Here is a 15783-nt window from a genome sequence, read left to right on the forward strand (position 1 = left end):
ACATGGACACGCCTCTGAGAACACAGGGTTAAAAGCAGAGCTCTCCCCTGGGAGGGTCCTCTTGGGTTTCCGGCGGGAAAGAGTTCGGGTCTCTCCCCCGGCCCAGCTGCTGGCTGGGCAGGGGGAGGGGAAAGCCATGTGGCCGAGAGAGGTAGGCCTGAGCCCGGGGGTGGAAGGGTGGAAGAGAGAGGAAGAGAGAGAGAGACACCGGGAGCCATCAGGCAGCCCCCCCTGAGAGACACAGAGAGAGAGAGAGAGAGAGAGCCGCTGCCTGGGACTGTAACCTTGAAGCTTGATAAACATGGGCCTGCGCCGGCAGCTGAGACGGAGAAGGGGGGGGAGTGCAGCCGGCCGCTTGTAGGAGCTTTTAACCCCTTTTTGGAGAATGAGAACTTTACAGAACATTGACCTTTCCTAGAAGATAGAGTGGAAGATGAGGAAGAAATGGGCCAGTGTGAGAGAGGTCTGGGCGAGTGAGAGATAGTAGAAGAATAGAGAAGAATCCTAGTATTTGGGAAGAGATGATGGAGTAGCTTTTGCTGGACTCTTTTTGTATAGCCATGGACAGTACCATGTTCCTTGTGATACAGAGACTGCATTCTAGGGGGAGGCAATGGCCACAGAACCAAGAGGGTTCAGTGTTGATGCCCCTCGGCCCCAGGGGGTGAAAATATGGGGGGGACAGGTGTCCCAAAGGAGAGATTGTTTGTGATACAGAGACTGCTCAGTGTTGATGCCCCTCGGCCCCAGGGGGTGAAAAAATATGGGGGGGACAGGTGTCCCAAAGGAGAGATTGTGGAGACAGGTGTCCCAAAGGAGAGACTGTGCCTTTTTTGGATCGGGACAAGGCATCCTTAAAAAGACAACCCTAGAAGCAGCTCTGGTCCGTGTTCAGTGGTGAGAGCACTGGACATGAAAAGGAAGAGGTCACGACGGCAGATGTACTCCGGGCGGTGCCACGAGTGACACAGAAACACACGAGGCTTCAGCTGTGTTTCCAGGGGAAGCCCATGGTACAAGAAGGACTCCTCTCCTCTTGATGAACTGAGGATTGATTGTCTAAAAGGTGCTGCTAGACTGAGAGTTGGTGATTTGAAGAACAAATGTATTGTGTTGGAAATTTGGTAGGGGAGGAGGAAATGCATTTGTGAGGTTTTCATTTTCCCTGTATGTGTGTGTTCCTTTTTATTTGTAGTTGTAGAGTAGTTAATAAAGTTCTGGTTCTTTTCTTTCCTAAGTAGGAGCCTGCTTTGCTTATTCCTGGTCACATCTCACAGCAGCTACCAGGGAGAATGTATCTTCATGGAGGCACTGGCATTGTGCCAGTGTCAAACCATGACACAGGTATATAGAGGAAGCACACCAAGATTGGTGTTTACAGAGAGCTTCAGTGACAGCATAAATGCAGCCACTCTGCACTGAAAGCCGTGCATCTGAGGTGGGCTACTCTGCAGGAATTGTTGTGTGCTTGGCCATTCAGATCAAAATCTGAAATTACAAGCACCAGAGCCTGTGCAGTTGCTATCCTTTCTGATACTGCTGTTCAGTGTACTGGACTGTGTTGACGTGAGGTGTGTGCAGAAAACACATTCCCTAAAGCCAGCATGGTGTATTACCCAGGCAGTCAAAGTTTCTCTCTTCTGCAAACCACATAGCAGGTTTTATTGGTGGCATAGGCACAAAGCTGGAGTTGGGGGTTCTGTTGAGCTGGGGTCATGCTCTGGAAGTAGTAGTGACTCCATGGGGGTCCTAAAGTGGTCTACATAAGGTTGGTCTGGGCTGGATTCCTGAGAAATCATTGGCTTGTGTCTCTGTATTGTCTTACAAATGGGGTCCTGGACTTTCAGGATGCTACCACAAGATTTATTATAGTAGTGAGGGAAGCCAAGTCAACACGACAGATTTCTAGTAGCTATGCTGATGTCTCGTGCCTTCATCCTCATGCTCTGCCACTACTTATTTGTGAAGATAAATATGTGCATAAATATTTGAAAGATTAAACTTCTTTCTGGCTTCTGTTTTCACACACTAAAAGTAACTCCCTTTTTGGGTGAACATACAGGCTTTCTTTGCAATGTATGCTGCTGCTTTTCAGCAGCACTGTATTTGCAGAAAGCAATAACTAGGTATTAAAATTCTAGGAAGTAACTCCTATATTAATTTAAAGCATTAATAGGAATCATGCTTTGCATATTCTAACCTTTCATGGTTTTCTCCAGAGGGCAGCTGAGACTTAGAGCAAGTTGTTCAATAACTGGACAGTACCTATATCTTCCAATGTTATATTATATTGGAAATTCACTGTAAGCTGTGACTGCATCCACCAGATTTGAGCTGCTGTTTTGTGCTCCTCTCCAGCATTGTTTTCTATATGCAGAATTATATTAAGCAATGATTTGAGGGTTTTTTTGTAAAAAAAATAAACAATTCTTGCAAAGCAGAAAAGTGATAGCACATCAGATGCTAGTTTGTATATGCACATAGAAATGTAATTTCATATGAGGTGGAAGCAGAACGTGATACTTGGCAGCATTTCCTACCCTCACACATGTCAGTAATATCCACAGGTGGACATAATGGGCACTGGAGTCACACGAGCCTCAGATACCTCCATATCCATGTGTCTGCATTTCTCCATTGAATAAGAGTCTGTATAAACTTTGTGTTTATATATTTGGTTTTATATATTGCTTGCAATTTTTGCTCTTGGCACACCTGTGAGTTTTCAGTGTACTGGTTAAGAAAGGCAGGCAAGGACAAACTTTCAGAAATTAAGGTGGTGTTGATTTCTCCCGCTGGTGAAAGTGCACATCTGCTTCAGCTCTTCCTCCTAAGGCAGGAGACTGTTGCCAATACCAAGGCTGGCTACAGGCATCCATGAAATTTAAAAAACTGTCTGTGAGGAGCCCATTAAATCTAAAGAGAGCCACAGAGGAGCTCTCAGTCACTTAGTTTAGCATAAACCATAAGGATTTATAGCATTATACTTTCAATGAGCTTTTCCCCTTCCACACCTCCGTTGTTGTGCTATCAGTGAAGTGATAGCTCTCGTTTCCAGGTAACAAAATGATTTGGCGAGGCTACATTCATCTCATCTGCCCTGCTCTGTCCTTTCCCTTATCAGTAGGGAAAGCAGCTGGAAAAAAGAGCAGCCAAAAGCCCATTGTCAGCTGCAGGGTGTGTCTGTCCAGCAAGTTCTCTTGAAAGCATGTACAGCTTTCCTCACCCACTCATGTCATGGAAGGATAAATCTGTCCTTCATCTGTGCCCTCTGAAGTTGTATCTTCTGTAAGGCTTTGGCCTTTGTTTGTTTGTTTGGGTTTTTTGTTTTGAGGTGATTAGTGTATGGTTTTCACCACAAGTAAATGAAGTTTATTCACTGAAAAAATTAGTCTGTACACTTTATACACATTTTGGTCACAGGTTGTTATTTTCTCTGTCATGAAGTCTAGCTGATTTCTTTGGGAATAACTGCTAAAGCCAGCAAGCAGCAGGTCTGGTAAAAGTGTGACTGCAGTAAGGCAAATGTGGCAGGACATTGTTTGTTAATGAGCTATGGACCCTACAGCCTTGATGAAGAGCAGGGAGGAAAAACACTTTTCTGTGATATACAGTACTGGATGTGCAATTTTGGATGTCCATCTTTGCAGAGTGTCAGTGCCTTGTGCCCCTCTGTGAGTCCCCTATCAAACTTATATTCACCAAATGTTTTACTTCTTACTTATTGGAGTGTATAGGAATACAGCTGAATCTTTTGCATATGTTTCAGAGCACTGATAAAGAGAAACAAAAAATGATGGCTTCTCCCCATGGGGTCTTCTCTGCTTGCTGGGAACACTGTTTGTTGCAGAGATGAATATACAGTAGATAGTGAGCCTATAGTGGCAGAGGCTGGGGACACCTTAGGGTGGTTTTGCATGAGTGAAGAGAGGCCCGGGTGCACCCACAGTGCAGATGATGGAGAGAGGTACATTTGCAGGCCTGGAATAGTCAATAGGAGAGATCTGGCCTCTTCCTGTGTTTTAGGGTTCCTTGACAAAGCAGATCATTATTTGAAGTAGAGGGCAACAGGCATGATTAAAAAAAAAAAATTACATTTCTGGAACCTGGCAGGCACTGATTTTCAGCTTGGAAAGACCTTAGAGGGTAGAAGGTAAGTGCTTGTTCCTTCTGACTGTGGGCAGAAAGGACACTACTCCCAGGAGGAAAGTGCTTAGAAGAGGAGGAAAGTTGTTTGCTGTTGAGTTTTCTTTGCATACGAGGACTCTGGTGGCATTAATTTAACTCTATCCCTTTTCTAATTTTTTGTGTTACTTGCCTTCTTTTTCCCCTAATTCCTAACTTTTTGTCCACTGCATTTATTTACTTTTAACTAGAGTGGTCAATGATATTTTTCTTCCCTCATACTTTGCAATGTTATTTCCTTTATGGTACTTTGATTTTGTTCCGGAGACTTGTTCAAGCTTAATTAAGTATACAAAATATATATATGTTTTGGAAAGCTCATATTTTTTTAAATATAAGTTGCTACTAAGCTTCACTAGCAAGAAGTTCAGTATACTCTATGCTGTCCACATTAAATCCTGAAGAAACAAGAGGCACAGGATCTTTTTTTAGTATGCTGTCTATTGGCTTTTTTAATAGGGAAAAAGGGATTCATGGAAGAATATAATGGTGATTCTTAGGCAATTGTTTTTGAGCTGCAGGTTTTATTTTACTTAGTAGAAACTTTTAAGTCCCTTCAAGTTATTGGATACACATCAGCATTGCTGACTAGCATAATGAGAAAATAAAAACCAATTGGAGTAGTTTTAACAAAAGGAGAAGTGCTTTAGAAGTGCAAGTGAGAAGCACATCAGAAGTATGCTTCAGGAGCAGCCGGGGCTAACCTCAGAAACAGTGAGAAGTTTCACAAAGCCACAAAGGCTTTGTTGATCCCATTTTGCCTAATTAGGTATAGCCTTTAAAGTAAAAATTCTTTGCAGTATTGACTCAGAAACTGTTCTCTGAGTCACATTTGCTTCTCATCTCTTGGCAGATAGCTTGTATCATCAGACTTTAGTAAGCTATAACTCACTTGCCTGGCAGATGTGCCTGACCACTCATAAAAAATCACACCATATGTCAGTAACTATTTTAATAAACTATTCTCAAATGTTTGGTGTGTTAAAAAAAAGATTGGTCATAGTTCCTTTAGTCATGGCTACATCTTGAGCAGAAGTATTTGTAAGACACATTAGTGATTTTATCTCTTCCTCTGAATTGTGGGAACTATCCTAAGCAATGTTTTGTAAAAAATTGCACAAAAGTAAGTCATTAACTGTGGTCTTTCAGTTGCAGCATTGGCTGTGGGAAAGAACTTTTTTCTACTGTATGGTGCTCATAAATGACATAGCTAGGTTTTCTGATGCTGACCCCAATTTGCCAATGTTGGGCATGTCTTCTGATGTGGTTCCACCTGGATCTTGTGGAAATGTCGTCTTTGTTAGTGTTATGCTAATTCAAGAATTTCTTAGTTGGTAGTTGCATGTTCCTTAAGTCTAATTTGTAAATATTTGCTTGAAATTACACTGCAATTTTTTTTCTATTTACAGCAACATTGCTGTATATGTAACTTCTTTTAAATCTGTAAGATTTACTCAAAGGACTTGAAAATTTAAATCCGCAAATATGACTGATTTGGGATTAGCACTGAATCCAGAAACAGCATTAGATAATTCTGAGCCAAAAGCTAGGGCTTCCATAAAATAGTGTGATTAGAAGGCCACTGAAATCACAGGTGTGATTTTGGAGTGATGGTTTGGGAAAAGAAGCTTAGGTCTTCTTCTTCGGAAGGAAAATCTTGCTGTAACAAAGCCCATGTGCTACAAAGGCATTGGTGACTTTCATGGGTTTTCCTTGCAGATTTTGGAGCCTTCCTGCTTTAAAAGGGAGAGGATTAAAAAGTGGAGTTTTTCTGGTCCTATTTCAGAGCTGTTGGACTTAACAGTTTCTTTTGTCTTCATGGAGCGGGCACTGGAGCGAGGCTGAGGTGGTACGGTAGGAAGGTTGATGTGCTGACACAAGTAGTTCATTTTGCAGTAGCATTTTGCATCAGTTACTGAGCTTTGAACTGCTCATTTAGTCTCCAGCTTTGCAGAGGGTAATGCTAGGAACAGCTCTTTTATGTCATTTGAAAGCTGTGCTGACTTGAAAGCAGTATCTGTTTTACTTTAAATGACAATGATAATGCATTTTATGATGGCCATTCACGTTTTAAAGGAGTATAACTATGTGCAAATTTCTTTTGCATACCTATCAAAAATTCTAGAAACTTTTAGTGATTATGATCTGGAAAATGTCATGGTTATTGCTTTATATGTAATATTTGAAGTTACTAAGCTGACAAAAGATTATTAGTCATCATTATTTAGATGCAGTCTAGGTGTTTGGGTACACTCAAAATGAAAAACCTTTTTTCTGTATGTTCTCCAGCATAGTGCTTTAGCAATGATGATGACAGAAGATGTTCAGGGAAATGCTCAGTATGAACCTCACTAGGGTAAAACCTGCAGTGATGATAATCCCTGTAAACTATGCACTGTAGTATCCACCACACAACCATCTGCTCTTGGAAGGACGTAACTTTCTAAAACCTCTGTGTTGCAGAGAAATTTCCCTCAATCTTCCCAAAAGCTTCTGCTAATGTAGTTTCAAATCAGGCTGCATGAAAATCATACAGAAAAGGAGCACAGAGATGGAAAGCTGTTTTCTGGTTTGGGAAATGGGAAAAAAAGTGACCAAAATACTGAAACAGCTGGATATTTTGAGATCTTGGAACAGAAGTAGCTCTCAGTAAAATAAAAAACAGTTGAGTAGTTTGGTTTGTGAACAGGCACACAGTACTCAGAGCTCTGTATGGTCACCATGTAGGACTTTTAAAATTGTGGTTCAAGTGCTCCATGAGATTTTGGACCTAAACTCATGGAGGCTCAGCCTAGAGCTCACTCTTAAGGTTACACAGAAAGCCAAATCATATGCATGTGTAAGAAAACTGTCCATCCCTGCCATTCAAGATTGGCTGAACTACAGAGGAAAGAACCAGTGAGAAGCATGCAATGACCTCAGTCCTCTTGAAGAAGTGGGCTGAGGATTTCTTCACTGATTTATTTGGTAGAGCCCGTGTAGCCTTGGTCAGATGGGACAAGTTATCTCAGCGAGTTTCTAATTATAGCTATTTCTTTTTACTGATAAAGAAAACACTTGTTTTATACGGTATTAGAAAGGCATAATTGTTAGTATTCACAAGAAAGATGACTTCTGAAGAGCTGACGTGTTTCCTTCAGGATTTTTTCCTCATTCATGGAGAAAAATTGTTTTTTGAACACACTTAATGCTTGTGTAGGGTAATGATAGCTGAATTCTGCTGGCATCTAATGCCTACTCTCTGATGCTTTCAGTATCTCTTTAGCTTTAAATAGCTTGCCTGTTTCATGGTGTGGACTGTCCAGTGCCTTAATGTTGTTGCGTGCCAAGCCCCATTTCTCTAGCCTGCTGAAGTACTTGCCAAAATCGGTGTTAAGTACATAAGTGCTCCTCTATGTGTGGGTTTGGCTGCTTGTGTCACTGGAGTTAAGGAAGTGTTTATCTGACAAGCTTCTCAAAAGCAGCTCAGCATCTTCCAGAGTCACAACCAGGTTTTCAGCTGGATCTTCTCCCTTTTCTTCCCTCTTCCCCTTCCCCCCACCAAAAAAAAAAATCCAAAACAAACCAAAACCAGTCCCAAATGTGCAAGTTAACTTCACATCTTCAAAGAGCTCAAGTTAGCAGTCTGTATTCTGAAGGGTAATTGCTGTCTGTTCCATCAGTGCTTATAAGTTGAAAAAGGATTTTTTTTTCCTTTGGTGTTAAAATTGCCTGGGCTCTAATATTATTCAGGGTTAAAACTAATTAGAGGAATACTGTGATAAAGTGTAAGAGACCCTTCAGCAAGTTCTGTTATGTTGCTTTAAAAGTGTTTGGTGCATTAAATACTGATGTATATGTTTATGTACAATTAGTTTCCCTCTTGGATACTTTTGATGATTCTTTGTAACTAATGGTCCTTTTGATGAGCTAGTTGCTCTTGTGTGGGTTTATTTCACTATTTGAATAGGTTGAGATAAGGAATAATACATTGTTTCTATAACCTGTATCAGATAACATATTAACAAACACATGCACCATTGTTTTCAATCATATTTGTACGGTGAAGATAATCACTGTTTGAATTTTCTTGGAAGTGTTTGCCCTGCTTCCCTATTTTCATGCCCAGCATACAAATTATTATACCCACCTAGCTGAAATGAGGGACGTCTTACATGTGAGTTTTGATAACATGAGCGCTTTTTTTTTTTACTTGCTTTAACAGTATTTTGACATCCTGGAGTGTATCTTGTGTTTTCTGTGTTATGTCAGAAAATTAATGAGCACTGTGTGAGCTGTGCATAGGACTGCCTGTTGTAGCTCATGTGGAGAGGCTTGTTCTCAGCAGAGCAGGCTGGATCACAAGGATGAGCTTGTTGAGAAAATGGCAGCTGGGTGCTGTTTGCCTCCCCAGCTGTTGTGGCTCAGCAAAAAAAAAAAAAAAAAAAAAAAAAATTGTAGGTTTTGTTGTGTTTTTTGACTGATTTTATCAGGCACAGGTGGTGAAATAAAAGGTGCGTGACAGGTTTGCTGCATATGGTCTTCTTCCACTATTGTGAAAGTCTTGAAAGCCTACTAAATGACTTACTGAAAAAGTGACTTTGCCAGGCAATGAAAAGAGAGGGAGAAGGAGAAGTTAGAAGTTGAGCCCTACCTGAGGAGTCCATGCAGCATGGAAAGCAGCTCTGGAGAGAGGATCATTTGGAAGACACAGAGCTGAACAGGAGCCAGTGATGTACCCTTGCACAAAGATGGCTAATGAGAGTCCGAGCTGCATTAGGGAAGTACTGCCAGCAGGCTGTGGGAGGTGATCCTTCCCCTCTGCTCAGAGCTAATGAGGCCACACCTGAGCAGTATATCCCTTTCTGAGCCCTGTTGTATGAGAGACATGGGCATTCTGGAGAGAGTCCAGGGAATGGCCACTGGATCACCTCCCCTGTAGGATAAAGCTGAGAGAGCTGGGACTGCTCAGCCTCAAGAGGGGAAGGCACAGGGGAGTCTCCCCAGTGTGTACAAATACTGAAGGGAGGGTACAAAGAACACATAGACAGGATCTTCTCAGTGATGCCCAGTGACAAGACAAGATGCAGTGGGCACGATCTGTAGCAGAGGCTGTTACTCTGAACATCAGGAAACACCTTTCCTGTGAGGGTGACTGAGCACTGGCGCAGGCTGCCCGGGGAGGCTGTGGTGTCTTCTTCCTTGGAGATGTGCAAAAGCCATCTGGATGGGGTCCTGGACAGCTGTAGGTCAGGGCTGTAGATTGCCCTGCTTGAGCAGGGTGGTTGGACCAGTTGCCTCCAGATGTCCCTTCCAACCTTAATCAGTCTGTGATTCTGTAAACTCTCCTAATTTTTTTTTTTTTCTCCGAAGCAGGAGAGGTTTTTTCTAATACATTTTTGTATTGTACCAACACCCAGCTGTCATTCATATACTGCTTTGTCTTTAAAAAAAACAAAAATAAAATTACTTTTAATAAAAACATGTTCAATGAGGAGTGATTAAGCTGGTGAAGGGTATAGAGAATGAGTCCTGTGATGAGTGGCTGAGAGAGCTGAGCTGTTTAGTCTGGAAACTAGGAGGCTTGTCACTCTCTGCAGCTACCTAAATGTAGATTGTAGTGAGGTGGGAGTCAGAAATGGCCTTAGGTTGCAGCAGGGGACATTTAGATTGGCTGTTAGGAAAGATGTCTTTACCAAGAGGACTGTCATGCCCTGCAACAGGCTGCCCAGGAAAGTGGTTGCCCAGGTCATCATCCCTGGAGGTCTTTAAAAGACTTAGGGGCATAGTTGAGTGGTGGGCCTGGCAGCATTAGGTTTACAGTTGGACTCAATGATCTAAAGGGTCTTTTCCAACCTATGTGGTTCTGTGATTCTAAAAGGTGCCATCTCAATCTTAAGAACATGTAATGGTTTTGTAAAACACTGATGTTTCCTAAAAGAAATCATTTAGGTCAGTACCAGCCATTTATGCTGGTAGCTAAGTGGGTGCTCAGTAGGACCTATGTGTGTGCCTATATAGCTGAAATACCTTTTGGAAGTGGAGGGCAGAAAGAAAAATAGCAACTTAATAAAATATTTATTTAATGAAGCAAAGCTTCATAACCTCCCAGATTATATTTAGTACAGGCTAGTCTGGGCTACCTGGAGAAAAGATTTGGAGTGTTAATCCTAATGTAGAGTTTCCAAAATAGTTAACTACAGTTTCTGAGGTAGGTGTTAAATAGACATAACAGCTCTTGAGTTTGGACACTGCCATTGCAGAGGCTGCTAATTGACCTCCCCTGCTTTATGCTGCTGATTGCTGCAAAGAACCAGAGCAGCCAACATGTCCTGCTGTTCTCTAGTAATGAGACTTTGCTCCTTGGGTCCAGAAAGTGTAATAAAAAGCAGCACCTGCTGAATCTGCCAGGGCAGAAGCATCAGCAGTAAAAAATAAAGTGCAAAGGAAAATACAGGACATTTTTGTAGATGTAAAACATCATGTAAATCAGTGAATGCCAAGGTACTGAGGGAGGTTCAGCTCCCCAGACTTCCCCTGCAGTGCATGGCAGTGCAGAGTCCTGGGCAGTGCCTAGTCAGCTTTCAGATACAGGCTCATGGTCTCACGTGGGGCTTGCATCTAGAGGGTGTTTGAGCAGCTCTTGTTCTGTCTTACATTTGTCCCAAAAATACTACTCCTAAGCACTTACAAGATGTGTTTGTGGCAGGAAGTTGTTTTAATATTGCGAATGGAAGGTAGAGGTGGAAAACATGGCTGCTTTTGTTATTTCCCTTGGGGAAACATCACCTTCCTAATCTCTTTTTTCTTTTAACTCACCTTCTATGCATTCCTCCTATATGATCCTCTTCATTTAAAAGTAATAATTGCTCTAAAGTATGACCTGCCTCATACTTTTGGTGAGGATCTAAAATAACAACAGCACCTTCTCTGCATTTAAGCTTCTGTTCAAGATTTTTGTTTTGTCCCTTGAAGATGTGGGTACTGTTTGGTTCTTGCATTATGAAAAACAGGCAGAGAGCAGGACAAAGAAGAATGCAGTTAGCACTGCCACAGGGACATGGAAAGTACTCCAGTTAAAAGCATCTCAATTTACCAGTGTCCTGCTGGGATCTTTCTCTGAGCCATCATACCTCATGAAGCTGCTGCTTTCTTCCATGTTCTAACCTGTGTGGAAAGGTCTCATCTGGCTCAGAGTTTCTTCAGCACTGGATCAAAGAGAGGGAAATGAAGTAAATCTCAGCCTTCTCAAGCCTCTTTTGTATGTAAAGAAATGGAAGGAAAGTTATATAGGTGTAGTTCAGACCTAGCAGGTAGAGCTGCTCTGGGTGTACGTGAGACAAGATCCTGCCTCTGAGTTAGTGGTGTTATTCACAGCACTAGCTCAGTTTTAGAAGACAACATCTGAAAATCACGTAGGGAGGCTGGCTGAGCTCTTAATTAGCCACAGAAAGGTGCACCAGAAATAGAGCGAGGCAGGCCATGGTGTCTGGTGACGTAGTGCAATTCCCCGCGGCCGCCTTTGCGCCCTCCTGCAGAGTTAATGAGAAATGAGGGCCCTGACATTGACCCTGCACCGTGTTAGGGCATGGAGCAATTTGTTACGTATTTGTAGATCCTGCTTTCATTTTCTTTTTCTTAGAGTGAGCTGGAAATTATGTAAAGAGGCCTGACAATATGATGGTTGGTGGTAAGCAGTGTTATATCATTAAGCAATCGCTTTTTTCTCTTCTTCATCCCACCATTTTACAAATATGTCTAATAGCAACAGAGAGAGGCATTTCCAATTCTGTTGAAGTGTTTGGGTTTTTTTCTTAAATGTGTAGGTTGGTAGGGTCATTTTGTGGAGATTACTGCAGTTACTGTGGTGAAAATTTGCAGATATTCAATTAATTTCCACTCCTTCGATGTGCTAGATCTGTTTCTACAGAAGTGGGACAAGAATATTTTGCAGGAGGACTTTTTTCATTCTTGCAAGGACTGTTTGTATTCAAAGCAAAACCTCTGTCTTTCTGGTTCGGTGTTAACAAATTCATAGAAAAATGTGTGATTTTAGTATAGGCAGAATTTATGTCAAGTCATGAATTTGTCCATTTTAAGAAATGCCTTTCAGCTGAAAGAGTTCTAAAATCAGAAGTCAGTCTTTCCCTTTCTCAGGCCAATCACCAGTTACCTACTCTGAATGCTGTAGAGTTTCTCCAGAAACGTTTGCATTCACCCTCATGAGGCTGTTTGTTGAGACTTCGGTAGTGTATACCTTAGCAATTCTGCAGCGGCTAAATGGGTGTCTAGAAGAGAGTAGCATTTCAGATCCTAGGGGGTCATTTTGTTTTCCTCTAATGACAGGGAGTATTTCCCCTAATACCAAGGAGTATCTCATATCAGAGGAGCAGTTGTTCGTTATCCATGTGATGCCAAATGCTATTACAGATTTCAAATTACTAAATGACACTTAGCTGGAATATGAACAGGTACTAACCAGTTTACTAATTGAATATATATTTGCAAGTCTGTTGTAATTTTGCTCCCATGGGAGACAATCAAAAAAGGACAAAAAGGACAGCTTTTCCTAGCTCTAGCAAAAAAATGAAAATTAGGATTGCCCCCTTCCTGGTGATCAGAATGAAGATGAGTGCAAGAAGGACCAAGGGAACAATTTATTCCAGCTTTGAATTTTACTTCCATATGTAGCTTGATATTGTAAAATACTGCTTCTGTTTCCATGAAATTGAAGTTATCTGATCTTTTTGCATTTTTTTTTAAAGATTGCTCTTACTCAGCACCACCTAGTGGAATGACTGCTATTGTCATTTGGAAAGCAGCTGGTCTCCATAAAACAGATAGAAAATTAGAGTATCCAGTCCTTACAGTGTGAATAATGCATCTAGAGCATGTTTGTGACTAATTAAGCAAGAATCAGAAAGATTACCAGTGCTTTAGTTGAAGGGGAGGCGAGTGAAGGAAGGAAAGTTTAAGCGAAGTGCGAGTAATGGTGCCTGTTATCTCCTGTGTTCCTTTAGTCCATTAAGCTCCAGGCTGCTTTTCTGCCTTGATGATGTGGTGCCATCCAGACTGTAGCTTCTCTAAGGAAAGATTTTGCAATACTGTTTCTTTGTTCAGTATCATACAGCGAAAGCCCCACAGCCTCATTTGTCACTCTGATACATGTGATAAATACAAGCTGATGTTAACAGTGAGCTCTGAAGTCCTCACACAAGAAAAATGCTCTGGGGTCTTTCTAGTTTAAATTGCAGGCAAAGAATTCAGTGTTTGCCTCTTTGAAAAGGCATGATTTTCTGTAAAACAAAAAACAATCCCTTGGAAAAACCTCCCTATTGAGTGCATCTATGCACTCTATAGAATTGTAAGGTCCTCCAGGCAGCAGCCATGGGACTTAGGAAAAGCAAAGGGGTCTGTGGCTCAGGTCTTTGGAGGTACATGTTTCTTTTCCTAGCTATAGAAAGGAAGGGCTGAATCTCCCAAAAATTAATGTTTCTAGAAGAATGGATGATTTTTCTCAGAAACACCTGACTACATCACCAGCATCTTACTTCACTCTCTTAAATACAGTTCCTTTGGCAGCAAGCCCTTAAGTTATAGTTGCCAATGAAGAGACAGCAAAGGGGGAGATCCTGAATCTCTGGGCAAAGAATGAGACAGAAGTTGCAGATGTGTAGCTGAGAGCAGACAGCCAGCACACTCTCAGAAGCAAAACCTGTCTCCAGTACAAGGAGCAGCAAACAAGAGGCAGCTAAGAAAAGGAGGAGCAAAGTTGCATTGTAGCAAATGCACCAAGTTGTAACACCTTCCCCTTTAAGCTTCCTTACATTTCATCACTTCATCACTTTAGGGTCCGTTGTTTTTGTTCAATTCACATGTTTCAGACAATGAAAATAAGTGGGTGAGTTTTTTTCTGTAAATTTATATGCATTAGCACAATAACATTGTGCTGAGGTTTCCAAAAGAGCTATTCTTAAATAATTCATTGAAGCATTTCACTTCATTTTTGCAAAATCTAAATGTGCAGACTAGTTTTTCTTGGTGGTTTTTTTGCTTGGTTTTTCCACCCCCCCCCTCCAGGTTTTAGTGAACATATTTTAATATCATCATTCCCATTTCTGTCATCATTTCCTATGTTTTAAATGTTATGTAGCACTCAGAGTATAATTTCTTTGCTGGCTTCCTCACAATATTGTGTTGCAATGCAACCTCTCCAGGATATTTTTTCAGATGAAGGAAATAAAGGTTTAGGGATTTTCCCTTTGTACATTTTATGTTTGAGACAATCCTGATTGTAGTGTGGATATTCATCTGATTGAGCATGTGCAGTCCTGTTTGGAAATCCACTTGGTCCCATTGACTCTGGCAGGAAGCATGGGTCCAAAAGGGTCATAAAACTCACTTAACAAATTTAGCGATAGGAATTCTGTTTTGTTATAGGTTGGAGGATAAATCCTACATGCTGGAAAATAACCATTTGCAAAGGAGCTGCTGTTACAACAGGGATGAACCAAATATTAGCTATCAATGGGAATTCAAGAAAACACTTAAAATTGTTTCCTCTCTTCTGTTTCTCCTCTAGCTCTGGGATTGTACACAGTAAATGCAATATATGGAGACACTATTACTATGCCTTGTCCTCTAGAAGTACCAGATGGTCTTATGTTTGGAAAATGGAAATATGTAAGTATATCTTATCTTTATATTTATTAGAGCTGTTATAAGATGATGTGTATTTTTTGTATGTGTGTTAGAGAGATTTTAAGATTCCAAACGTTAGGATTTCTGCCTCACATATGAAGCCATTTATTCCTGTGTTTGTAAGACTGCAAGATTCCAAGCGGTATAATTTCTGCCAAGTGTAGATTAGAGGTTTGAGGAATTAATCTCATTGTTCAAGAGAAATAATTATTCAGGAGTTCTCTGCCAACCTGTGTTAGAGATCTGGCATGTTACGCCGTGGTGTCTTGCTCACTTGACAGAGCCATCGCTGTACATTTGAACACTTTTGAAGTCGGCTGCCTGGAGCAGAGCGTGCTCCATCCCTGGGAAAAAGCACTGTCCCCGTCTGTGGTTGATCTGACAGTCACAGGGATCTGTTTCAGGCTTTGTTGTGCTCAATGCACAGCAGAGAAGAGAGCAGAGCTGACCTTGGGAGCGCTGCTAGTGGTTTCACTTTGCCATTTCTGGCAGGGAACAGGGGCATAAAGATGTGTGCTCTCTAGGTGTGTGCTGGTCAGCCTGCAGGAGCACCACAGGATGAATTTCTCCTGTATAGGATCACTATCCCAGGTCACAAGGAGGATCAGCATATCAAAGTAAAGGAAACCTGGAAGCATATCTGGATAAAAATGCTGGGATATCAAACCCCTTTTGCTTTTCAAACTGTACTGAGACAAATGGTATTCCTGCCTCTGTGAAGTTCATCTAAATTTGCTCTTTTCAAATCAAATGCACCTGCAATAATAGATAATTTCTAGTGGATTTAAAATTATATAGTTCTCTCTCTCTTTTTGCAAATGGCATCCACCAGCCTATTTTTTATAGGAGAATGATCTGCCAGTGTTGGAGGGTGTCCTATTCTCCCCTAGCTCCTTCTTTTTTATCTTCAGGTTTGCA

At 41.4% G+C, this 15783-nt stretch overlaps 1 protein-coding gene across 3 annotated transcripts in view; it reads left to right on the forward strand.

The window, feature by feature from the left end:
* Positions 1-15783, forward strand: part of ALCAM (activated leukocyte cell adhesion molecule) — a 116662-nt gene that overhangs the window by 66395 nt on the left and 34484 nt on the right. For all 3 annotated transcript variants that reach the window (XM_066572018.1, XM_066572019.1, XM_066572020.1), the window contains exon 2: positions 14747-14847. In XM_066572018.1, coding sequence (XP_066428115.1) covers positions 14747-14847 — 101 coding nt within the window. The remainder of the gene's footprint in view (positions 1-14746; positions 14848-15783) is intronic.

This window comes from Molothrus aeneus, chromosome 2 (genome assembly GCF_037042795.1).
Source record: "Molothrus aeneus isolate 106 chromosome 2, BPBGC_Maene_1.0, whole genome shotgun sequence".
NCBI classification, from domain to species: Eukaryota; Metazoa; Chordata; class Aves; order Passeriformes; family Icteridae; genus Molothrus; species Molothrus aeneus.